Raw genomic sequence first — 26,995 nt, 5'->3', positions numbered from 1 at the left:
CGAGTCTCACATGTCGATTAAATCGCATAATCAACGACGATGATATTAAATACATTTCTTATTTTTAAATACAAATAGCGATCTTTCTCTCTCTCTCTCTCTCTCTCTCTCTTTCCTCTCTTTCTTTTGCTTCTTCCTTTCATTTGTATTTTTATTTCTCTTTTTTTTTTTTTCATTTTTTGTATTTTTAGACAATCAAACGCAGTCATTTTATGATTAGAAAAACCTAAACTTTGTTTCTATCATCGATGAAACGTTTTTAAATAAGCTTTTACAAAATTGTAAACCAACGATAATGTGCTGGATGGAGAGTGGGGTAGAAGTGGGGGTTAAGGGTAATTTTTGAGCGAGGAGGGGGCGGATAGTGTCTTAAATTCTCTCGCCATTACTTTCATTTCATTTTTTACTGTTTTATATATTCGCTCGAATCATTTTTCTATCTTTCGACTCTCTCTCTTCGTAAATTAATAATTATCTTCAATGAAATATATATTGTAAAAATATTATTTAGTTGTGATAAATATAATAATATAATAAATAGGATTTTTTTCAAAAAAGTCTGTCGCGGATAAACTTTTGTTAAAACTTTTCTTTTCTTTTCTTTTCTTTTCTTTTTTTTTCTTTCTTTTTTTATTTTATTTTTCTCTCTCTTTTTTTGGTCACCCCGAAAATCGAGCACGCGCATTAGCAATTATTGTCGTATAAAATATTTTGTACTAGTTTTGATGACAAAACGATGCACGCACTTTATCTCTCTCTCTCTCTCTCTCTCTCTCTCTCTCTCTTCGATATTTCCACGTTTTTTCTTTCTTTTTCTTTCTCTTTTCTTTCAATTACAACATTTCATAAATATTAATTTCATTCGCAAAACGTTTTTGTAAAAGAACGATAAAATGAAATGGAAATATCAAATATCGGGGAGATCACGCGTTCGAATAATCAATGATGGATAAATTCGAGATACTAATGAGTCGAAATTTAATTAAACCAAGAAAAAAGAAAAAAACTAAAAAAAAATAGAAAAGCAACGAAGTAGCTCTTTTTTTTTGTTCGTCGTTTAATTTTTACACATATTGTCAACGCACCGTTTGATTCGAGATAATTAAATAATAGAATGAAATCTTTCAAATCTTCAACCCCCCCTCTCTCTCACTCTTTCTTTCTATCTTTCTTTCTCTCTCTTGTTTTTCTTTTCTCTTTATTCGACTATAATTGCTAGTTTACCTTCGAACATAGAAGGTGATTATTAAAACGTTCCCATTCGATAAGAATAGATCGCACGCATGATATGGTGTTATATCTCTAAAACTTTCAACGATTTCAATCAATTAGAAAAGATTTCTTTCATTGGTTGTTTTATCAGCATCTTTAAACAGCAGCAGCAGCAGCAGCAGCAGCAGCCAGTAGCAGCGGCGGCAGCAGCAGCAACAACAACAACAATAACAACAACAAAAATTACATTTGACGCTGCTCGTAGATTTCGTCGAATCTTCATATCGATACGACCAATTACAAATTTTATTACAGATTTTGTTTTTCATTTCACTCTTACTTTTTACTTGTTTCTTTTTTTTGTTTTGTTTTCCCCCTCCTTTTTCTTTCTTTGAGAGAGTATTATTAATATTATTATTATTATTATTATTATTATTATTATTATTAAATAAGAGTATTATCAAGGAGTATCTTGGAACGAATCGATTAGCAAATTTGATAAGGAACTCGACGTACAAGACGATACGACACGTGGATTGGCCATTTGTTGGGAAAATTCATGAAACTTTAACATCGAGAGAACACACACTCTTTCAAATACCTTAGCTTTCTTCCTCGTGGAAACGTACGAAAACATATTTTCTTCTTAGATTTTTCAATCCTATCGATGTATTGTCTTCGTCACAACCATATCTGCGTCATTAAGGAAACAAGATAAACAATGAGTTACGTCTTATTGTTCTAACAAATTAAAACAGTTTTTCTCTAAAATATCAACTTTTCATCAATCAAACCACGCGATTTGATCAGTAATATGACCAATCGAATAATCATAAATATTATTTTATTTAATATCAAATATACAATATCAAAATTATCTTCGATCTGCATCATGCAAAATTGATCGTTTGATATAAATGAGTGTTAATAAAAAAAAATAAATACGATCTAATTAAAACTAATTACCTCCTCGCTGTTGACGACTAGTCAGACTTTTTCACAACTGGAATGCGGTAGTTCCCTTTGTTCCACTTCTTGTTGTTGAGTACCAACCATTTCCCTTTCCCTTTCTTTTTCGCTTTTCTTCTCCCTTTCTTTTTCCCTTTCCCTTTCCTTTTCGGCCTTTCTTTCACGAAGAATTTCCATCCTTCGTGCACGATGCAAACTACCGGACGGGAAGGTCGAATCTTCAACAGCCGCGGCCGCGGCCGCTGACGCTCCTCGTTCAACTGCACTCTGCTCGATTATTTAATTAGAATTTATTTTTCCCTAAAGGGAACTCTTCTCTAAACATTTTACACACATATATGTATATATATATTATATTATATTTTTATAATTATATATCTATTATACCACCCCACCCCACCCCACCCCTAATATTTCTTAATTATTTCTATTAGTTTCCTAACTATTTTTTTTAAATATATTTTTCATCCGCTGTTATAAGAACAAATAAATGTCAATATTAATTATTAAAAGATAAAATAGTACAAATTTAAATAAATATTATTCAAGATAATATATATAATATTTTAAAATATAATTATTAAAATATAATTATTAAATATATATATATATATATATATAATATTTTATATTATTAAAGTTGCACACATATACGAAAATATGAGTATATTAAATTGATCAATGTGCGTTAAGCTCACTTATATAACGATACGAAAGTAATTATTTTTATTAAAAAGAAAAAGAAGTAAACCGTACACTTTAAGATTTCATAGTCAAATACTAAGAATCACCTTTTTCCAATCTTACCGGATTTACCCATATCTGTCCTAGACCGTATGTCAAGTAAAAATCTCGGCATAAAAAACAAAATCGAAACTAGGAAAAAAAAACATTATATATTCTAAGACGACTTAGGTACATACTCTTAAAATAAAACTGGCAGTCGAGCTCTTGGCAATCGGGCTTTGTGCTGTCGAAGGATGACCATGAGTGTGACCATGCGCGCTGAAATATCCACCTGGTTTAGGTTTAATGTGCCTGTTGTGCATTTCCATGTGTACGATTTTCATGAATTCTATTTGTGCCGCCAACTTTTGTATTTCCTCCTGAAAACAATAAACAGAATCAGACGTTAAAAAAATTAATGAAAAACAAAATACCATAATAAATCGTACACCTTGATCAATTGATAGAACCGTCCCAGGTGAGATATAGAAATAAAGCAAGAAAAAATATAGAGAAAAGAAAATACAAAAAAAACAATAGGATAATAAATCAAACTAGAACCTTCAATTCTTCGTTTTCTTGATAAAGATCAGTCGTTTCTTCGGGAACTAATCCAATTCCATTTAATGAGAAACTAGCAGTTACGCCTCTAGCACGTGCACGACTGTCCCATTGATCTCCGTGTCCTCGAAGAACCCTAAGTACCTGAAAATATATAATCTAATCTTTACAAAATTCCCACAAGACAATGAATTTCGTAGAAATAATAATAATAATAATAAATTACCTTGGGTCCGAATACGAGAAAAATAGTGACGGACGTTGATAACTGAGTACGAAGGAAACCCAACAAATATTTGATGTCCGGTCCAGCGTGTGGGAAGATGAAGAGGCTGCGAAAGGGAATGGCAAACAATGAATATTTTTGTATATTTTAAGTAACTTTCGTCGTTTTCTCGTGGTAAAAAAGAAAATAGAAAAATAGATAAATAGAATAAGAGAAGGTAAAACAATCGTTCATTCTTTTATCATAATCTCAATTAGTTCTTATTCCTTCTTCGTTGAATAATTTTGTCATGCCGTGTTTGTTTGAATTAGTGCGAATTGATTTAATGTTTTCTAAAGGTTTCATATTATATTGTTAAAAAATTGACATACTGTATGGAGATCATGACGATGTTAACTGCAGCTATGTTATAAATGGCGTAGCTTATCAGCCTAGCCTCGTTGAAGAGACTCTCGGCGTTTCGAACGTTGTAACAGACTTTTATGCCCCATGCGAGAAATAGAATCTCTCCTTGAAACGAAACGGCCGATAGAGTTCCTTGTTAAAGAATCGTTTAATCGTAAAAATCGGTAATATCTTTCATAAGTGTAATCGATTAATTACCAATGGCCAGACTATGATCCCACCAATTGAATGAGCATTGATAAAATTTCAGACCGTATTTATCGGCGATCACTTCTGCGTAAGGTGGTGCACTGAGTGTCCACGTACCAAGGTATATTAACATAACCAATAATATCGGTACCATCCATTGTAACAATTGTTTATCCGTTAGTTTCACCTTGTGTGCACTTTTAACCCGATAGGTCAGTGATACTCTGAAAAAAATATCATGTTTATCGACTTGTCAGGTTTAATACGTTAAGCTTGTCAACTTGTCAACTTGTCAGTTGTTTACCTCCAAGTCTTCATCAACAACGCGGTGTAAGAAATACAAAAGCCGAGATGCCTTGTCCACTTTGTGGCTATGCACGAGTACATATCCAATACTGGGAATATTGCTGCCATCTTATAACAAAATTATAACAATTTGTAATAAGAATATTAATAATAGTTGTATCGATGTTGGGTCTCGTAAAAAAGTTATTTTTCAAGTTTTCAAACAATTGAAATATTTAATATAATACTTTGAAAACATTCGAATCCAATTATAGGATATTTATTAAATATTTTTATAAATAATCCAAGTGTGATAATATTTTTTTGTGACACCCCGTATAATGAGGTTTTTTGTTACTAATTTAAAATGACCTAAATAGGGGTCGCGTATATACGACAGTTAATCGAAACTTACCTCCAAATACATAATGGCGCAACCCAAAAGCGTGATGGATAAAAATATAGGTGAGGCTACTTTGAATACTTTGAGTTTACGGTGTTGGTACATGTAGGCCACTAGGACGACGGTACCGAAGACGCAAAAAATAGAAAAAGCCAATAACGTAATCCTTTAAAAAATAATAATTCAATTAGTCAGATTTTTCATTTTGAGAATAAACGATTCGTAGGTATATCAATTTTGTTTAATTTGAAATACCTAAAGGGCCAATGGTACGTAGCCAAACAGGGCTCGGGTCCTTTACACTTGGCACATCCTGGAGCACAGCGTAAACATTGAAATTCTTTGACATAAGAGTTGCTTATATTTTCTTGCATTTCTTTCCATGCCGCTGAAATATAAATCGTAGATATCATTTTTCTAGGAATACAAATTGATCAATGAATTTGTAATGAATTTAATCTCTCTCTGTATTATGTGTTAGAATTAGATTAAATTTTGGAACCTTCAACGAGAATCCCATCGAAGCCGGTCTGTTGATGATTCCTACCGTAGAAACCTTGTCGACATTTGCAAATGTAAGCACCCTTAGCCCATCCAGCACCAACACCGTGTTCGTTGATCTTACCATTAGGACTATAATACTCGCACTGTAATTCATTTCAAGAAATATCTCCAATTCTAAACGTTGTTTCTTGTCATATTTCCTATCGTATGATATCGAAAGGAAAAAAAAAAGTAAACGTCAAAAATAATATTAAAGTATACGCAGTTATCATCGTGTTATGCAAAAATTATCGTGAGAGAATAATTCGTTAATTTAATAAAATATTTAATAATAATTCAATTTTCAAAGTAGCAGCATCTAACAAAAATTGATTGATCTATTTATTAATAAATATCTAATTTGGCACACACACACACACACTCACACGCATACACACGTATACAGAACATACTTTGAAATAATGTCTATAGACTAAAGATAAATGTTGCGTCTTGTTCACTAATAAGGTTTCAAATTCTCTCTAGAATATTATCTTTATTATCTCGAGACAAGCTACGTAATTTATCGATAACGTGAGCATGCTATGAATACTGAATACTAACTAGTAACAATTTGGGATAGATAAATAATTTGTGTTTTTAATTCTTATGTATAAATGTATATAATATAACAATTTAGATTAGATACAATCGTTTTGTCAATTAACTAAAACACAAGATAACGCAATAGATGTTGTTTTAGTTTTATTTATCGAATAAATAAATAATTAATATATGCGCGTGTTTTCTCTCGATTTTTTTCGGGATAGCTAGCAAAATGAATTGAACGAAATAATGATAGAATGTTTGTTTGTCTCTAATGAAAATAAATTACCTGGGTGGTATCGTCGTGACACTTGTGGGTGCCTCTAAAGGATGCTATTTGATTACTCGACGATGTACTATCGCCATAGGGGGATGCATTGCATTGATTCACCTCCAAGCCGCTGATATCAATATCCATGCTCAAAAATTCTCGCACACTTGGGAAATAAACAACGGCAAGAATTTATTTCTCTAATTTTGCATCGTGAAATCCTCTTGTGAATAATTAAATATTAAAAAGCGTGAATCTCTAAAGGCTTTTACGTGGTTTTCTTTTCTTTTTTTTTTTCTCTCTTTTTTGTTCCTTCTTTTTTTTTTTTTTTTATTGAGGCAGGAACACATACATCGTTGTGTCTTTTATTATTATTATTATTATTATATACGTAATGAATATTTTTCATAAACACAAAAGAGAAAACTAATTATTATACGAAACAAGCAACTACTTAAAAATTTCTCATGGATGAAGAATTATTAGGACAAGGACGAGCCAATGGAAAGCTGATTTCAAAAAGAATCAAGGTGGTTTTAATGCTTGCGTACAATTAAGATAAGGAAAATTGTTGAATAGAATAATGAATTTCGAGTTTACTAGTGTTTTCATTAATTTTTGATTTTTAATCGTAGCTTCTTTTTTTATTTTTATTTTTTTTCAATTTTTAATGTTAAATGATCAGAACAATTATGAAATTGAGAAACGATAAACGTAATTATAGAAATGAATGGTATTTAACAATAGAAGAACTACTGGCAATTAATGTTAACCTAATTCTATCAAATCAGTCAAAATGATCGATCTTCTCTCACAAAATATTATTTAATAAATTATTTAGTAAATGATAAACACATGTTTGTATCAAACAAGTAAAAAGATCGTGAGAATTGATCTATGACAATCGATATCCTACTTGTAATCATTTGCAAAGGATAAAAACAATTTCCTTCTAATTATTGTTGTAAAAATATCTTCCGTTAAAAATGATTAAACGTGCAATTATCATCCTTACAAAAATCAGGAATATAAACATATCATCAGTTAGATCAATCATATTTTAGTTCATATCAATTTTTATTTTGACTGGTTTGACAGTTCTCTAATCTCAAGATTAAATCGCAAACCACACACAATGAAAAATATAAGAATTAGAATATAATAATAAGTTATAAGAAAAAGGGATAAAGAGGAATAAAAGAATAAAGGAAAAAGGGGGAAAAGGGGGGAAAGAAAGGGATGGGGAAGAATTGAGGGTGGTACGAACCCGAGTCGAGAATCCGGTGGACGCACGTTGACGCTGTAGGAGATGAGCCATTGGCGAGTCTTGCAGGAGAAATACGGGATGGTCCACCAACCCCTGTAGGATTCAATCGCCGGTGACTGCATGAACTTCGGTGACCTGGGATCACACGCAAACGCCACACAACCGTCATAGAAACTTCGACCTCATTTTTAAAACACGCGTGCTTCGTGCAACGCCGAAAAAACGAACGAAACGAATCCCCCCATTGATCGTCGATTTCCCTTTTCATCCCCTTTCGAACCCTTTCCCCCTACCCCCACCTTCGCCCTCGGCCATCAACTGAAAAAACAACCATTCCTTTGTTCTCCTTTTTTTTTCCTCTTTTTTATTTTATGGTTTTCATTCCGCTCGGTGCTTTTTTGCTCTTCTGGCACTTCACGGTCATCCCGCGTCAACGCAAACGTTCTTCCAACGATTTTCATTGATTTATTTTTTTTTTATTTTCTCACCGTATTTGTTTTTTAATTTTCTTTTTTTTTTTTGCGGAGTGGAATAATCGAAAGTACCAAGGCTAGCCACCACGTTCAAATGTAATCGGATTTTAAATTTGTATTATTTGATATTATTTATTTATAATTATTATTATTATTATACAGACTAATAACGAATTGAATATCATTTGCGTTTATTTGCGCAAAAATATAATAAATTTGATTAAAGATCGATCATTGAATTATCGTTAATAATTTCTATATAAATTTATAAATTAATTGAGTATTAATATAGAATAATAATGCAACGAAATTATCTTTCATTGTATTGCGTTAAAAGCCTGTTAAACGGTCTCAACTTTCTTGCTTTTAACATCTCTATAGATTCATTCTTCTTGAAAGAAATTTGTCTCGTTCTACGTTTGATGGTCCTTGTTCGAATCCAATAATATAATCAATAATACAAGCTATCGTAATTCAATACAGTAATAATACATTATATAATTTTATTCATTCTCAAATGTATTTAATTATTTCTCGAGAATAATAATAATAATAATAATTATTATTATTATTATTATTAATATTAATGAACAATAGGAAAATAAAAAAAACGTGTTACGTGTACAATCGTTGTTAGAACGTTGCTTATCGACAAAAAATATACGAGTTAATTAACTTTAATCATTGTTATTTTTTTATATCGAGTTTCTATGACCTGACGCTCCTACGGGATGATGAAGGATGATGAATGATCGTGAAACGCCTATTTTTTTTTAATCGTTTCTTCGGTAGAATGTATTTTCTTCCTATTTTTCTCGTCATCCGTTATTTTTCCCTGATTTTAAAACGAGACAGATAATATTTTACGATTGTCATTTTAAAATTGAAATTAAATATTTGAATTATTAAGACCCGAAGTTATATATTTTTGATTTTGTATTTATATATGTACATTCCACCGTTCGAAAAGGGTAATCAATTTAAAATATGATAATGTCATGGTGCTGGATAATTAATTAAATTCGGCAGTGCGTGTGCGTGCGTGCAGGTTAATATTTGAAACATTTTTAAAGATAAATAGAAAGAAACAGAGAGAGAGAGAGAAAGAGAGAGAAATAAATAAATGGCGACAAAGCTTTTCTCGAATTGTTCAATATTTTACAAATCCCCGAGAATTCGATCCTTCGTTGTTTTAACAATTCAGTAAATAAAATCAAAGTTTTAAACTTGCAAAAACGAAACTTGGCGAGATAACTTTGTCCTTTTTATTATTAGAATCATTTTTATATTTATAATCAATGTGATGAAACACTAAAATGATAAATAAAACTGTATTTCTGTTTATTCATTTTTATTACCCGTCTAATAAATATATCGCGTATAATTAAATAATAATAAAAAAATATTAACAAGTGAAAAAACAGAGAAAAAAGATGACAAAGAAGAAGAGATTGCAACTTTTGCAAACACGCTTATTCACTTATACAAATTTACATTAGCGCGAAATTTACGTGAACTCGTATTTATCCAAAACTTTTATTGTCTCTTTTAGAGGAATACAAAATTTACTCTTCTAACAAAAACATGGGACGTGTAAGTTTTAGCTGAATACCTTTGTATTTCTAGTTTCAAACTAAAGCTTGAGAAAGAGGGAGAGAGAGAGAGAGAGAGTTAAAATTCAAATGACTAACAAACTACTTGTTCGACTTTTACATCAGAGTGAAATACCATTTTCCATTTATTTTCCATCAGCGAATTGTTTTTTTTTCTCTTCTTTTTTCTTCTTTTCTTTTTTTTTTAATGTATTCATAAACATCCGTTTTTCCAAATTAACTGAAAAAAATTCACCTGCAAATAGGTTGCGATCATATTAGTATTTTCTGTTCTTTTTTTTTTTTTTTTTTTACAACGACTACTTTTAAATAATTTTTTGATAATTAAACCGATCGAAAAAAGCTTGGTCAGATAGAAAGATATAAAGAAAAATGTGAAGAATATTAATTAGAAAAATGTTCTTCTTCAAATTTTCCTTTACACTTTTATTTATTTTAAAGAAGAGAAACAAATCCTCCCCCCCGGTGTGTGCGAGAGCTTATTTTTTTTCTTTTCTTTTCCAAAAGGGTTTCCATTAATTTCGTTACTTCGAATTGAATTGATTTAATTAGAAAATAAACTCTCGAAATGAGAATAGCGATAGAATAATAGATTTAGATAAATGTTATAAGTGCATAAGAAGAGAGAGAGAGAGAGAGAGAGGTTGAGAAAAAAAAAAGAAAAGAAATGAGATAGGAAATGAGAGATAGGAAAGAAAAAATGTCGTGCAAGGAAGACCATCGAACCTTAATCCCGAGCTGGCACCAGTATCTTCAAACCAAGGTAGATTAGAATTCGGCCTGGATCCTGGTTGTAGAGCATGATCTTCGACCTTGATCGGTTCACCGACGCTTCCTGGACTCCTTTTGAGCCAGACAGCGTTGATCACAGTTTTGGTCGATGCATTCAATGCAATCACCCTTGCTTCAACAGCATCGTTCACCGAAAGAAGCAAAGATTTTGCTAAGACGTCCAATAATCCTAAATACCATAATCTCGTTTATGTTTCCTTTCATTTTTAATTAACATATTTATATTGATTTATTTTTCAGATCTTTGATTCTATCTAAAAATAATTAATTGCTTATTGGGGTTTAAAAGAAAAGCGTAATTATTCTGTCCGTCATTTCAATCAATAATTTCTTTTCCAAGAAATAATATTTAAATCAATAGCTTCAACGTTTTTTATTTATTATTCAATATTAAAATTTTGTATTCGACGAGAGAAAATTAGGAACACTTTGTTTGTTAATACGATTTATCGAACGAAGAACGAAGAAGAAAACTTATAGCAACAAGCATTTATCTTTCGTTTTAAATCAATCATTTTTCCTAGATAATTAAATTCAATTGAAAATATTTAATTATTAAATAACTTATATAATTTATTATTTAATATATAAGACTAATAAAAACTTTATTCTCTTGTACGATTAATTGTAAATATAAATAATTATTAGAATTATGAGAGGAAGGAGAAGAAGAAGAAGAAGAAAAAAAGGAATAAAGAGTAGAATTTTTGGAGTAGAGGTGCGCAACGCAGGTGATAAGGTGGGGCTTCGTGTCGAGTGATCGATAGACGAGCAAGCAATCCTTGCAAACGCGAATGTCTGTGCACATTCTCTTCTTCCTTCCTTCCTTCCTTCCTTACTTCGTAAAACCGTGGACATTTTTTCCCTTCCTCACCACCACCAACTAACAGCACGTAATTTATATTATTTATCGTACTAAATTAATAAATACTAATTTTACATTCTTAAACTTTAACATTTCACTTAAATATGAATGATTATGAAGACGATTATTTAATTCAAACGGTGAACAAGTAAGCTATTCGAGTGAGCCACTATAGTGGCTATGGACCTGGAAAAAATAATCGAAAAAGCCACTATAGTGGCAGGCCCGCTAAGGGCGATATCGGTAATTGCAGTGCACTACCTTTATCCATCGACCGTCGGTAACTCAACCGTCGGTAACTCCACCGTCGGTAACTTTGCAAAAAAAATATCGACCGATTTTAATGAGAGTTTGTAATTTAATAATATTTACCGTCAGAAACCTAAATACAAAATATTACTGACGTAGAGTAAAAAATATTTTAAGTCTATTATTACCGACACTTACCGTCGGTAACTGCCACCGTCGGTAACTTTGCAAAAAAAATATAGACCGATTTTAATGAGAATTTGTAATTTAATAATATTGACCGTCAAAAACCTAAATACAAAATATTACTGACGTAGAGTAAAAAAAATTTTAAGTCTACTATTACCGACAGTTACCGACGGTGGCAGTTACCGACGGTCGATGGATAAAGGTAGAGCACTGCAATTACCGATATCACCCTTAGCGGGCCTGCCACTATAGTGGCTTTTTCGATTATTTTTTCCAGGTCCATAGCCACTATAGTGGCTCACTCGAATAGCTTACTTGTTCACCGTTTGAATTAAATAATCGTCTTCATAATCATTCATATTTAAGTGAAATGTTAAAGTTTAAGTATATGTAAAATATATTTTTAAGAAAAATTATAATCTAATCATTAAGGAATCTTTACGTTAAATATACGAACTTTCTTTATATACGATAACTGTTTAATAACAGACTTTGCACACATTAACTTCTATTATATTTTATTATTATTATATCGCGACAGTTGCATAATCTTTCTGAAGGAGATATACATAAAAAATAAAGCGAATAAAAAGATGTTAATCATTTGTCAGGGCAAATAGCTTATTTTAAATAGCAAAACAACCATCAAGTTTTTGTGCTTGGGTGTTTTGTGATTGTAAAAAGAGACTATACTATATTATTTTTTCTTTCTTTTTTCGTGAAATCAAATCAAATTAATTTCTCATTCACTTTTGATTTCTCAATTTACGAGGATAAAACAAAAAGATAGATAGATAGAATGAGGGAGAAAAGAAAGAAAAAGAAGTAAAGAACCAAAGCAAATGACAAGGTGAAAGTTGAAGACGTCTCCCTTTCCCCTCCTCCCCCTTTATATAACGAGAGCAACAGGTGAGACAGGTGTTGCGAAATACAGAAGCTACGTTGGGAAAAAAGTGTGCAGGGCATCGTGCCCAATTTTAAATGTTACAAACCTTCATTCCCTCCTTCTCCTCTTTTAATATTACTTTCTTTTCTTTCCCTTTTTCCTTTTCCCTTTTTACTTTTTCTTTGTTCTTTTTTTTTCGAGCTGTTCGTTTTAAGCCACGCCCTTTCTTCTTCTTATCGTTATAGTTTTAGCTCGGTTATAGATTTTCATGGGACGTTAAAAGCATTCAAGTGGGGTGGGGGTGGAGAAGTGGGGTGGGGGGTGGAGGAGGGGGTGGGGGAGGGGAAAAGGAATGAAAAGAGAAAAGTAGGTCAGAAACTAAATCGAATTACGATAGACGTTTCGATGACACGTTCATGTAGAAAGGAATAAGGGAAAAGAAAGGGGAAAGGAAGGAAAGAAGGATTGGATAAGGGGAGAAAGTGGGGGTGGGGATGGGGGAAAAGGGTGGGGGTTGTAAGGAAGGAATACTCTGACACTCTTTTTGTTTGTGGGATAAAAGTTTATGAAAAGGAATAGTAGTGAGTGATAATACGTAAGCATATTTAAAATACTCACCGTTGTACCGTGATATACCGGAAGTGCCGAGGTTTTGTAGCATCATGGCAGTCATATCCGTTTTCTGACGTGCCGTGTCGTAACGACGTGGATCAAGGGATGCGCCAGCTGGCAAAGATTTGAAACCTGCTGTATCCACACATTCTTCTCCCAATGATCCGCTGGATGCTGCCTCGATCACGTCCAAAGCTTTTTCTATATCCGCCTATTTCATAAATCTGATGTAAGTTACAGAAAAATGGTTTATGATGATGATGATTATGATTATTATGATGATGATGATGATTATCGGGATGGTGATATCAGACCCAAATAATAAGGAAAACAAAAGTAGCAATCATAATATTTTATAAGGGATGATGAATTATTAAATAAATAATTCAATTAATAATCGAACATTTTTTTTTGTACGACAGATTAATAATATAATTGTGTCATTTAAAAATTTTGAAATGTTTTTTAATTATTAATTGTGAAATTTAATTATTAATTGTGAGATTAATTGTGTCATTTAAGAATTCGGACTTTTCAAATAGAAATTTTGCGTTAACGATGATGATGATGATACTAAATATGTGGTATAAAAAAAAAAAAAGAAAAACAAAAGAAGAGAGTTGATATAATGATATTAATAATATTCATACTATTTTACGATTAGTAACATAATCTTGTGTCGTAATTTATGAATACGAAACAATTTAGAATATAATTTTTGACGTAAGCATCTGCAATCAAATTATGCTATACTCAGATAAATAAATATTTTGAAAATTGTTTTGAAATGTGTAAATATAATTATTAATCGTATAAATATTTAAAAAAACATTCACAGAAGAACGAAAGATGATTAAAATGATGATAATGATGATCATTATTATTATTATTATCATTAGTAATAGTATGATGGATCACGATAATAAATACGTAAATGAGTATTTACTTTTTTGCTTTCCATGAAATTCTTTACGACCATGGTCGTGGCCGTAAAGAACGATGGCGTCGTTGTTGTACCAGCACCCGCCATCGTGACGTATGCCATCATCGTCATCGTCGTCATCGTCGTCATCGTCGCAGGAAATAGAACGAAGAGCCAGGACTTGCCCATCCCGCGTCCTGCTCATTTGTCCTTTTTTTTTTTAATTAAAACGATAATAGATGAGACTAAAAACGAACTGAACCTCTCCACACCCCCTCCACCCTCCACCCCCACCCTTTTTTCCATAAAACTTGCATCGATCATCTCGAAGAAAATGAGAATCCTTAATATAAACTCAACTGAACTTAACTTAACTCTATAACTCATAATAAAACTTTGAGAAATATGTTTTCTCATTCGCATTGATGGAATCACCGAGTATCGCGGAAGGATGAAAATTGAGTACTAAAAAAGTAATGAGACATTGGATTCGTTTATAGTTTATCATATTTTTCGATTAAAAAAAAAAAAGAAATAAAAGTATATACTTATTAAAGATTAGAATACAATTTTCTTCTTTTCTTTCTTTCTTTTATGTTTTCGAGAAACGAGAAACGTACAAAGTTTTTTTCTCTTTTATTGAAAATCTTATTCAAAATATGTTTTTACTAATATTACGAGATAAAGATATAATATTTTTGTTCGATATGAAATTCGAATCATTCGACACGTTTCACACATTATGTCTGTATTGATTTAAGATAAAAATAATCGATAAATAAAGTATAAGAAAAGAAACGTTGGCATTTGAATAATTATGTAAAAAAGAGTTATTACATTGTCGTATAATTGTATTTTATAATATTCAATCGTTTGCTTGATAATAAATCAATGAATTGTTCGGTTCAAATAAATGTATATCGTTTTCAATGGATATTGTAATAAATGTCAGGAATAATATGATGTCTGAATTCCAATGTAAAAAATTTCAATAACTCATAAATCATTCAAATAACTTTGACCAATTTAATGATTTTAATTTGAATAAAATGTATATATTGATAATTGGAAACGTATACGGGTGAAAATGATTTCAATCGTAGGATATCTAATAGAAATATTTCACTGTAATATATAAAATATTAATTAAATATAAATCAGCTATTTTACCTTCTGACGATTGACGTTCAAGTGGTGCCGAGCTTCAGGCCCGGCTCCGTGGTTCGCAGGTACAATCCTTTTAATAATATTCTCGACATTTTTCCACTATCACCAATACCACCTTCCTTTCCTAGCGTAAAAACGTTTATTTTTTCCCTTTATCACGAGATATCAAAGATACGTGAATTCTTCTATTTTGATTATTTATCCTCGGCAATTATTAGACGAAATAACGAACGATCTGTTTGACACAAAGAAATATTATTCCAATTTTTTTCATCTTCCAGATATTCTCGTTCAAATATACGCCTCTGTTTTGTATTATGTGTGTATGCGTGTATAACGTTGTGTTACGACAAATGATAAATTATTTATAAATATAATTATTGTATATATTCAATTATCGAAATAATTTTTATATCTCTCGAAAACGTTTAAATATATTTTAAAATTTAAATGTATTTAGATTTTTGTTACGCTCGCTTTTATAAGTTATTTCACGTTAAAAAGTGAATTTTATTTGCTGGCTATGCGTTCGAGGAAGGAATGCTAATGAGATTTCATGAGATGCAAAATTTGCGAGCCAAGTTTGAAAACGTACTTTGTAGACGAGCATCTGTCGACAATGGTGAAATTTTGAAAATTACATTTTTCGGCTACTAAATTGGGCTAACGCTTCCTTTTTTTTTCTTCTTCTTCTTCTTCTTTTCTTACTTTCTGTTTTTCACTCGAAACGTTTCTTCATTCAATTTTCTTCTTCTTATCTCGTTTATAAAACTTTTTGACAATATAATTCATCGTATAAAACGAAATCAAATAATCTCTCGATAAAAGAAATTGTATAAAAATGTGATAACAAATAATCTATATTTCGAATTGTTAAATAGTTTAATTAAATATTCAACAATTCGAACATTTCCGATAATTCCGCATAGCGATATATGCACAGTAAAAGTCGGTGCCAAAAATTGGATTACTTCTCTCTCTCTCTCTCTGTCTGTCTCTCTCTCTCTCTCTTTCTATCTGAATGTGAGTGTCGATTATTAAAATATCACATAACGAGTAAATCGAATTTAAAAGCGGTTAAGAACCAAATTCCTGATTAAAATCAATATATGAATAGCGTTAAATAGTATTTGTGAATTCGTTGAAATCAATTGATTCCGTAAGATGAATAATATATTTTGAAATTTGTGTTGGAATCCCCAATGACGAATATCTTTTTTGTGATATTATTTAAAAAAAAAAAAATAAAAAAAAAATAAGAATCACAAAATGAGTTAAGGAAACTTTTCAAAATTACATTGATGCGCAAATAATTATTTATATAGAAATATATTATAAACATAATCTATATAATATTATTATACGTAATCGAATTTGATTGGAATAATAATGCACTTTCAAGCGTTATATTTCAATCATTCATAAATATTATTATTACAATTACATTTTCAACTGAATAAATAATTTTTATTTTAACGTTGAGCATTTAAATATTAACAAAAAATAAAAAAATAAAATGTTCATTACGATAAAAGTTACGAATGTAATATTTTTATACGTTCGCTTTTTATTCCTCGTATCTCATTAATCCTTGGAAGTTTATCACTCATACCGTAATAATATTCATTTTCTATAAGATAAATTATATTTTCTATTTATATACACTTTCTATTTATATAAATTACAATTTGATTTTAATGTTCGTTATTAATGTCATTATAAACAATGTAGGATATTATTAAACGCGTATATAAATACGATTATTATCATTAAACGTAATATTTAATAGATAAATTCACAGATCAGCATTATATTTTCGTAATTACAAATTATACTTTTTCAATTGATATTTGATTAATAATGTGTACGAAGTTATGACATTTAATATTGCTATGTTATCCTGATGAAATCACATTTAACGTCGTGTTTTAAAATAGACACGAAAATGATCATTCAATTGATATTATACACTGGATAAAAAATATATGTCAAATCTAGAGTAAGATTGGTTTGTGCTTTGGTTTGCTTATTAAAGGTTCGCTGAATCTCACGAGTCATCGATCAAAGAACGTCAAAAAAAAATGTATAGTTAGTGGTCGATTGTAAGCTTCCATCTTACCACCAAAGATTTGATAAAAGATTGATCGGAAAAACACAAGGGAATCGAAATGTCCGTCACTTTTAGTTTGTCGTCTATGTGATTCGATCGATCGAACGAATTATATTTCATTATTCAAGGATATTCATATTATGCATAATCGAATCGAATCATCGAAGATCAATCCAAATTTGTACTATTTTATTCTAATTTATTTAGATTTCGTTGAATTTGCAAATTATCCTCTCTTACATCTGATTTTTTAACTCAAATTTGTCATCTTTTCTTTGTTTCCTTGTTAGAAATTTCCTATTTTTTTTGTCTTCACCTAACGCGACACTTTTCTATTTTTTCTACATTCGATCGGAACGAACGAAGAGGATTCTAAGGTATTGGTAAATATTTATCAAATGCTTTGCTTTTTATATAGGGATATTCTCGAACGAATTTTAATAAATATTTCAATACGTACAAACGTATATATTAGAATTATAAAACATTTAAATACGTGAAAATAGTTTTTTACTTTCTGACAAGAAAGTGTATAAGTTTGAGATGTTTTTATAAATAAATTCTATATAATAAAATCTTTATAGAATTTTTTACGAACAATCTAATTAAATGATAACTAATAAATAACAATCTAACTAAATAATAATATTTATATAATTAAAAATAATAAAAAAAATAAATATATAAATATATTTCTATTAAGTAACAATATTCTATCTGATTAATATAGGTTAATAAAATAGGTGTGATTAATATATATATATATATAATATTATCATATAAAATTATATCTTCCAAAATGAATATTATTATCGAAATAGTATCGTTTCGGTAATTAACACGGATCACTAGTTTCAAATTGTACGTTCATTTAATACCTTGGATAGGTGCACTAAAGTGTAACTTCGATATCAATGATAGATATCAAATTACAGGTGATTTCATATTGTTTCTTGTCCTCCCCTTCCCTTCCCTCAACGGGCAACTTTTCAATTTTATCTGAAAGAAATAAAATTTCTCGTTTCGTTTCGCAGTCCTGTTTTTTATTATTTTTTTCCTTTCGCAATTCATTTTCTACGAAACAACATTCCGAGGGTCCTGTTTATTCCTCGTACCGTGGCATTTATTTTTCCCCCTAAACGTCTCAAACTAATTTCCTTGCTGCTACTTCTACTACTACTACTACTACTAGTAGTAGTACTTGAGCAAACAGCACTTTTTCTTGAAAGAGAAATAAAACGTTTAGATAAAGGATCCTGGCCAAGAAATTTTTCTCCATTTTTCTTTTTCAAGAATTAACATAAACAACACGAAATTTATATTTTTGTACTATGGTACTTTCATCTAAAACCCTAGTTTATTTAGTACGTATACGAAATTATATATAAAGATATATATAAATATATGAATCAATAAATGAATCTTAAAAATAAATGTTAAATATAAAAATAGAGGATATAATTTTTTTGAGAAAAACCTTGTCGTCAAGACACCCATAAAAATAGATAAATCGATAAATGTTTCCTTTAAATATGAATATTATATAAACCAAAAAAAAAAAAAAAAACAATATATTAGGATATTACAATTTTATTCAAAAATTTATATGGCAAAAATACAAATCAATAAATATGTATCGTAAAAATAAATGTATTAAATCTAAGAATAGAATATATCATATTATAAAAGTCAAAATCTGCAATATAAAAACATAAATCAGTGAAAATAAATAAATAAATAAATCAATCAATCAATGAAATACAAAAAAAATGAATATTAAATTGAACGTTTAATCAGGATTCGATACTAAAATTTATAATCGAATGATTATAAATTTACAATTTAAATACGTTCAAATGGAAGAAACACATTTCTTAAGGTTTTTCCAAAAATTGTTAGAAATTTATTTGACCCGTTTGGACCAAGTGTAATTAATTTATTTTTATGATTTTAAATAATATTTTTCAGGGCATACCTAGGTCGCACCATCATTCGTACGAGAAATGGTGAACTATAGCTACCGAGTTGAAACGATCGATGCAGCTACCGCCACAACCAGTGGGCTACCCGCCCACACAGCCACCCTCTGGGTCCACGTTTCCTCCCCTTCCTCTCTCTCTCTCTCTCTCTCACTCTCTCTCTTTTACTCTCCTTTATCCTATTACATTTGCCTACTTAATCGTTTCACCGTTCTATTTATTTCCCCCTCGTTTATTGCATATGCTCAAATAAATATTACATAAGATACTCGCGTTTTTCTTTTTTTTTTTCCTTTTTTTTTTGGGTATCCTATTAAACAATAGTTTTCTTGTTTTTTGGAACGTTTCTCATCTTTCTAACGAAACACTCTGTACAGTTTTCATCATTTTTGTTCTGTGTGTGTGTGTGTGTTTTTTTTTGTATCGTTTCTTTCTCTTACTTCTTTTACCTCAGTTTTATCGTTCAATGTAAACGTTAGTTATTAAAAATCGTAGCTTCCCGTTAATCCACGATAACATTTTATTACGATATTTTATCATAAATATAGATCCGTTCTAAATATATAACGAAGCAAAAAACGATTAGCCAATAATACCGTGTATAATGAAAGTGCCTTGGAAAAAGATAATCTCATTGTGGGAGGAATTGTGTTTTGTGTACAATGAAAGACAAGTGGAAGAAAAAGAAAAAAGATAAAGAAAAAATCTTAAGATCGATGAGAATCGAAAAGAAAGATTAAACTAATAAGATTGATGTTGAATCGAAGAAATTTGCGATTAAGTATCGTTGATAATAGAAAGAAAAAAAGAATATTAGAAAAATTTAAAAAGAAAGAGAGAGAGAAAAAGAAAAAAGATCAAAGATTAAACTATATACATATAATATTATTATTTAATAATTTTAAATAATATTATATATATAATATGAAGAAAACAAAATATATATTTAAAAGTTTCAATCTGAATCACAAAATTCATTCTTCTTCACTTTCTTTTTTAAGTGCGAATCGTTGTCCTGATATACGTGAAAAAAAAAAAAAAAAAAAAAAAAACAGTCAGAAAGAGAAGAGAAAAGAAAAGAAAGAAATTCAAATAAATTTCAATAACAAGGATCTAGCAGGCTTGCCATACAAGACTGCTTTCATCGATCATCGAGGAACGAGGTCAACATTGTCTCAAAGATTTATCGTGAATACGCTACGAACGAGCCTTGTTTGTCGTGTCGTAGTAACACACACACACACACACACAAACAAACACACATTTACAAACGGGAAACGAAACGAACTTCTATCCCTGTCTCCTCTTTCATTTCCCTTTTCCCTTTTTTTCTCTTCTTCTTCTTTCTTTCTCTGTTTTTTCTTTTTTTCTTTGTTTTTTTTTTTCCTTACTTTTACTAACATTTTTAATATTACTGTCAGGAGCACATCCGAGAGTACGAGATGATGAGGATTATTTCAAATAACATCCCTCGTGTGGATCTGTCAAACATCTCACTCACTCACTCTCTCTCTCTCTCTCTCTCTTTCTGTCTCTCGTTTTTTTCGTTCACTTTCATCCAATTCTTTGTACGTCAAATTCCTTGTATCTAAAATCACGATACGTTTGTTATCTTGTCAATGTCTATCCCTTTTCATTCGTTTCTCGGTTAGATATTATTTTTTTTCTTTTTCTTTTTCTCTTTTAACATATTTAACGGAATATTCGGTAAAGCGGTGTGTAAACGAACAAAATATTCCATTGGAATAAAAGTAAGATACAAAAATGTTAAGGATACGGGGAGGAGGGATGGGGGTCAGAAAAAAAAATCGAGTTATTTTTTTCCTCTATTCTCTGACTTTTAAAAATTACAAGGATAACATTCCACGCGAAGGAACTCGTTGAATGGAAAAGTTCAAATCAAGTTTTTCTCCCCTTGCTGACGTCTCTTTTATTTCATTGGAAATAAAACAATAAAATAAAATATAGAAAGAGAAAGAGAAATAGAATAGGGTAGAGGGAAGAAAAATAGTAGAACTTTGTTTTTTATTCGCGTATAATAATCTCATAGGATATCATCAAAATTCATGTGAACAATCGAACGAATAATAATTATCGATAACAATAAACGAAATTATTCGCAACCGTAAAACAAAGACAATCGTATATATTATATAACACGAATTAGTTAATTAAAAACTTATCAAAATTTTAATATGTATATCCAATTTTTGATTCGATCAAACTAACTCTTATTTCTTTTCTCGACCTTAATCTCGAAACTTTTCCAATTTCAAACTCTCTTATTTATTTAATTTAACGCGAAGAACAATTTTAAAAAAACGAACGAACATTGTTTATTTTCCTTATCCTTCGACACGCGTCAGGTGATTTTCTTCTAAAAAATATTCTTAAATTAGGGGGAGGGAAACAAAAAATTAGATGTCAAAATTATTCAAATGCAAAGAAATTTATCAGAATATATGAACAGGAATTATCTTATTCTCATTTGTTAATGTTTACTTCGTTATAATATGGATATATGCATGTTCATTTTTCTTCTTTTCTGTTTTTGCATACAATATCACATTATACGTATTATATATCTACCTATCTCTCTTTCTCACACGTATATCTATATATATACATGTATATATTACGTCGTGCAACGTGTATATATATAGCAACTCGATAATTATCAGTCGATACAATTTCAACCCTCCATCCTGGTGAACCACCAGCAGCGTTCTCCGTCGTAACTATAGTTTCATGCTGTGAGATGTCTTTGGTAACGCCCATGGGCAATAGGGTTGTTTAACTTGTATTAAATACATAAGACCGAGGATGAATGCACACAAGTGACTTTTCCCCCCTTCCCCTTTTCTCTCTGTCTCTCTTTTATATTCTCCTTTTTTCCTGAATTAGCTTATCGTATGGTTTTACCCCATAGGTGTTACAAATTAAATACATTGTCCACCTTCGTAGGAATCACTCTCTCTATCTCTTTTTCTCTTTGACTCTCTCTCTCTCTCTCTCTCTCTCTCTCTTTCTTTCTCTTTGTGTTTGTCTCTTTTTCACTCATTTGCCTCTATTTCTATCACCCTCGACGTTCTCTCCCCCGATTACCTTACGATTAGCTTTCCCAACGACGTTCATACACGCAAACTTGCTTGCCCACTCGACAAAAAAAAAAAAAATAAAAGAAGAGAGAAAAGAGAGAGAAAATAAAAAATAAGTAGCCTCAGTTCCTAGCATATAGCAGCATAACAGCTGCTGCTAGTAATTAGAGCGTAATTTCCGAATCTTTACGGAAACGACTGTGACGTTTTTATTATTATTATTATTATTATTAAGTATAACGAATGGGGAAAGAGGTGTAGGGATCGTTTTATATTTATATACGTGTCACGTATCATTTTATTTTATTTTTATCATATATTTTATTCGAGCTACATTATATCAGGGTGAATCAAAACCCCGTACCTTACGTTTATTGCGTTATTTCAGATAGTGCGACCTTTTTCTCTTTTCTCTTTTTTCTTTTCTTTTTTTTTCATCCAAGTAAATAAAATTTACTTCATAAGCGCGAGTAGAAATATTGTAATATTAAAAGATACATGAACTTTTGACTCATCCTAATATTACATTTTGACATTTGCTTTTCTACCAAGTGGAATGTTCGAAACGATGAGAGGAGGGGAAGGTGGGCGAGGGGGAGGAGATCAATTTTAGAAAATATATAGTTCTACTTTGGAATTATTTACGTGGCCCATGATGCGTTAAAACAGAGAGAGAAAGAGATAGATTCTGAATATTGGAGAGTTTGAACGAAAGGTAGCCTAGCTATTAAGGTCAACAACGGATTTTAGGAAAAATCGATAGGCCAGTTAATACGTGGCAAAATAGTTGATATCTTTCCTAAGTATTTTCATTATTTCCATTTTCGTTTTCTTTCTTTATTTCTTTTCATTCTTTATCTTTTTTATTTTCTTTTCTTTTCGGTTCGTTTCATTTCATTTCATTTCCAAGTCAAGCACACACTTCGTTCCATTCAATTTCGGATTAAGATCCTTCAACCCCTCTTTTTTTCTTTCTTTCTTTTTTTCTTTTTTTTTTTCTTCTTATCTCGTGTTGTTAGCGTTGGTTCTTTCCGTTACATTAATTTACGAATGTTGTTTTCTTTTTTTTTTTTTTTTTTTTTTATTTTATTTTATTTTAATTAAAGCGAAGAATTAACCAGCTCGGTGTTTGCTCGCACAACGCGTGAACGGATAAAAAATAAAATGTGCTTACTTGTTTTCTTGGTTTTTTTTTCTTCTTTTTTTATTACATTCCCAATCGATCGAATCAATTATTATATATCTCGATTAAGGGTGTAAGATTAAATCGCGGTTTTTTATAAAAATTGGATAACGAAGGCGGAGAACGATGTTTACGAGATAAAAAAGTTTCTTTTTGTTCTTTCCTCTTTATTGGCTTTTACTTTTTCTTCTTTCTTTATTCTTTTTTTTCTTTTATTATTATTATTATTATTATTATTATTCAACTTTAATTACGATAGAAAAATAGGACACGGTTTAATATAGATAGAAGCCTAAGCAAAATTTATAGTTTTTCATTAGCATGGTTAATAACCAATAACGAGTAATTTCATACTTTGCTTATTTTATGCTATTAATTATTAACTTAGTATACGTGTATATATAACCGTGCAGGTTGCTCATCAAAACATCGGAATACATATTTCCCTATTCCCCCGTAAATCGTTCGACCTATTTCTCAAAGTTTTCTTATTTTTCTTTTAACTTTTTTCTTCTTCTACTTTTTTTTTTCTTTTTTGTTTTTATCTTTTCTTTCTACACGGTTGAAAATTAAGATAAAACGCGAAAGAAGGCAAAAAGAAAAAAAGAAAAGAATAATTATTCGTCCGAATTTTGTCTCCTGTTCAAAAATTATCAAATCAAATGATTTCATTTGACGATGAGAATACCGAGAAGATTAATATTAATAATAATATTAATAATAATAAATAATTAAAAAAGATTAATAATAATAAATATAAATTCTTAATAATTAAACTTAAATGTTAAATATTATTGATTATGCAAATCAATCTTATATCGTCTACTCGAGCATACTTACTTCCAATTTTATGAATGTCACTTATTAAGAAAAGGGGGTAAATAGATTGGTCATCATTTATCGTTGACGTGTTATGTTCGTGGAAATGGACTAGGAAATTGATTTATAGTTCGTTAGAAAACAATCGTTACATGCGTGTCTCCGTGTATGTGTGTCTGTGTGTTTATGTACGATTAAAACGTCATCAAACGATATTCGTTTGAAAAACATTCGAATCGTTTTACGTGAAAGTAAAAGAAGAAAAATAAAGTTAACGCAAAACTAAATCACGCGTTACAAATCACACGTAGACAATTATTTTCTTCGATAAACAAAAATCCTCGTAGATTTAAGATAATCATTTATCGGTTTTTCGTGAGCAATTTTAATTGACTTTTGAAATACGCTTCTGTTGTTTTTTCTTTTTTAAATAATAATCGACCAATCCCAGTTCGAAAGATGTATGATAGAAAAGGAAAGGATTATTGATATGCACAAATATTCTATATAAATATGTAAATATGCACTTTGTATATTATATACAAGTACATATTAGTATGTTTGTGTGTAAACGTAATCGTAGATAGAATAAAATTCTATATACAAAATCGATGATACACCTCGAGCAGAAAAGAAAATATTTCAAAGATGATAAAGAAGAATAAAAATCAAGAAATATGTGAAAAATAATCTATCGATATTTTGTAACTGTTGCGTATTATACTTCGAACCGATTTATTTCTAACGAGAAATTCTTTTTTTTTTTCCTTTCCAAGGGCCACCTGCTAATTGCTTTAAAAGCATAACACACTTTGTACATTATATACTCGTTTTAGAAATGAATTTAGTTCACTCGTAAGGCTTAAAAGCGAGCTCGTAAATGAATAAAAAAAAAGAAATTTGTCAAGATGAAAATGTTACCGAGTATTACGAAAATTGCGAACAAAGAGAGAGAGAGAGAGAGAGAGAGAGAAATAAATAGATAGAAAGAAAATGAAAGATAAAAGTAGAGATCGACAATTGTAACGTGTAAGGATTTTTTCGAACAGAATAGTAATAAACTTACATAAGTTGGAAAGGTGCCATTTGTTCGAGCCTAAGCTCGTTCCCTTTTAACTCGGTATAGTCAAAAAGTAGTGCCCAACAGGTAAATACTTTGTTTAACATGGAGGATAAAGTGTTCCAAATCGAATATCATGAAACTATTAAAAAACTATCATCGTGGAAGATTATGTTGGTGATAAGATCCATTTCTCGACGTTGAATAATACACACGCGAACGCGATAAATTGAAGATTTTTATCTTCGCATTTAAAAGTGTCGTAGAAACGTGACGGTTGATCGAATCGAATCGAATCGAATCAAAATGAAGAGAAGAGAGGAGAAGAGAAAGAAAAAAAGAAAAAGAAAAATGATTGAGAAAGGTGTATCGCGAGGAAAAATAAATAAGAAAATTAGAAAGGTATGAGTGTAATACTCGAACTTTAAGGGGGGAAGGACAAAAGTGTGTAGAGAAGAAACGTAGGAATGCAAAAATTGTATGTTCTCGCTATCTCAAACAGGGTTGGATATTTGAGAAAATGATGGGACGAAAAAAAGAAAGAAAAAAAAAATATAGTAAATCTACGAGATACGTTTTAAGTAGAACTGCAACGAACGAAGACTCGTTCGTGACTGCTTGTGAAACCCGCTCAGCTGTGTGTGTATGTGTGTGTGTGTGTGTAGCTGGGATCGGGGCGTGCGCCCTCGCGTGCGCCCTCGCGAAAACCCTCCGAGGGATGAAACTTTGCCTCTCCTCTTGGAAATCCACGGGGAAACTGCTTACTCAGTATCCTATATCTCTTTCCTTCTTCCACTCGCTCACTTTACCCTTTCTGACACACGCATACGATGATTCTTACTTTTCTTTTACCCTCGACTATATTTTCTATGGTTACATGTTACAATTACGATTCGTGTTACAGTTTCTTTTTTTCTTTTATTTTCTTTCCTTTTATTTTATTTTCTTCTACGAAATTCTCCGAAGTTATTTTTCACGTAACTAAAATATTTTCTTAAAACAAAAAAAGAAAAAAAAAGAAAGGAAAATGTAATATAATTTATAATATGATTTCGAGCTTTTTGTTTTTCATCTTTGGAGAAAAAAAATAATTTCTAATAATTTGTTTGGAATTATCGACACAATACGTTTTCCACTTTTACATATATTTTTGTCGTTGTCTTTAATTTATATTTTTATCTCTAACGTTCGATTTTACAAATTGACAAATTTAAGGATCATACGTTTGAGTTAGTACTAGCGTCGCGTTGGATTAACAAATTGATTACTACGCGATAATTTACGACGAACTAGCTACGAGATTAAAGCATGGAATATAATTCTCTAATCTTTTTCCCTTTGTCGTTGGGTTGGCAAATCCTTTCGGACGTTCGCA

The 26,995-nt window shown here is 30.5% G+C and overlaps 1 protein-coding gene across 6 annotated transcripts; it reads right to left on the bottom strand.

Moving 5' to 3' along the window:
- Window positions 1-1,181: 1,181 nt before the first annotated feature.
- Window positions 1,182-25,911, bottom strand: LOC122514334 (probable G-protein coupled receptor CG31760). Of its 6 annotated transcripts, none has more exons than XR_006303027.1 (19): window positions 25,627-25,911; window positions 15,375-15,606; window positions 14,229-14,414; window positions 13,289-13,493; window positions 10,416-10,650; window positions 7,604-7,738; window positions 6,355-6,502; window positions 5,479-5,623; window positions 5,232-5,364; window positions 4,989-5,142; window positions 4,593-4,702; window positions 4,298-4,512; window positions 4,066-4,231; window positions 3,695-3,800; window positions 3,469-3,612; window positions 3,105-3,287; window positions 2,179-2,451; window positions 1,814-1,905; window positions 1,182-1,366 (listed from the first exon to the last, which is right to left on the bottom strand). XR_006303027.1 is itself a non-coding variant. In XM_043631067.1 (19 exons), exons 4-18 carry the CDS (start codon window positions 14,391-14,393, stop codon window positions 2,200-2,202), a joined length of 2,496 nt encoding a protein of 831 aa, XP_043487002.1. In that variant the 5' UTR covers window positions 14,394-14,414; window positions 15,375-15,606; window positions 15,967-16,142; window positions 25,627-25,911; the 3' UTR covers window positions 1,814-1,905; window positions 2,179-2,199. The 6 variants fall into 6 exon arrangements, 5 of the variants coding, with proteins under 5 accessions (XP_043487002.1, XP_043487003.1, XP_043487004.1 ...); XM_043631067.1 differs by lacking the exon at window positions 1,182-1,366 and adding an exon at window positions 15,967-16,142; XM_043631068.1 differs by lacking the exon at window positions 1,182-1,366 and adding an exon at window positions 15,967-16,124.
- Between the last annotated feature and the right edge of the window lie 1,084 nt (window positions 25,912-26,995).

This window comes from Polistes fuscatus, unplaced genomic scaffold, assembly GCF_010416935.1.
Source record: "Polistes fuscatus isolate 324 unplaced genomic scaffold, CU_Pfus_HIC Scaffold14, whole genome shotgun sequence".
Taxonomy (NCBI): domain Eukaryota; kingdom Metazoa; phylum Arthropoda; class Insecta; order Hymenoptera; family Vespidae; genus Polistes; species Polistes fuscatus.
Note: the sequence above shows the minus strand (reverse complement) of the source record. Positions and strands in the feature narration are given on the sequence as shown.

Coding starts and splice junctions, on each gene's coding strand:
- LOC122514334 (XM_043631067.1), bottom strand. CDS start 14,393: ATGGGCAAGTCCTGGCTCTTCGTTCTATTTCCTGCGACGATGACGACG. Junction 10,651..13,288: donor CGGTATATCACGGTACAACG/GTGAGTATTTTA, acceptor TATGGTATTTAG/GATTATTGGACGTCTTAGCA. Junction 6,503..7,603: donor CCACCGGATTCTCGACTCGG/GTTCGTACCACC, acceptor TTATTTCCCAAG/TGTGCGAGAATTTTTGAGCA.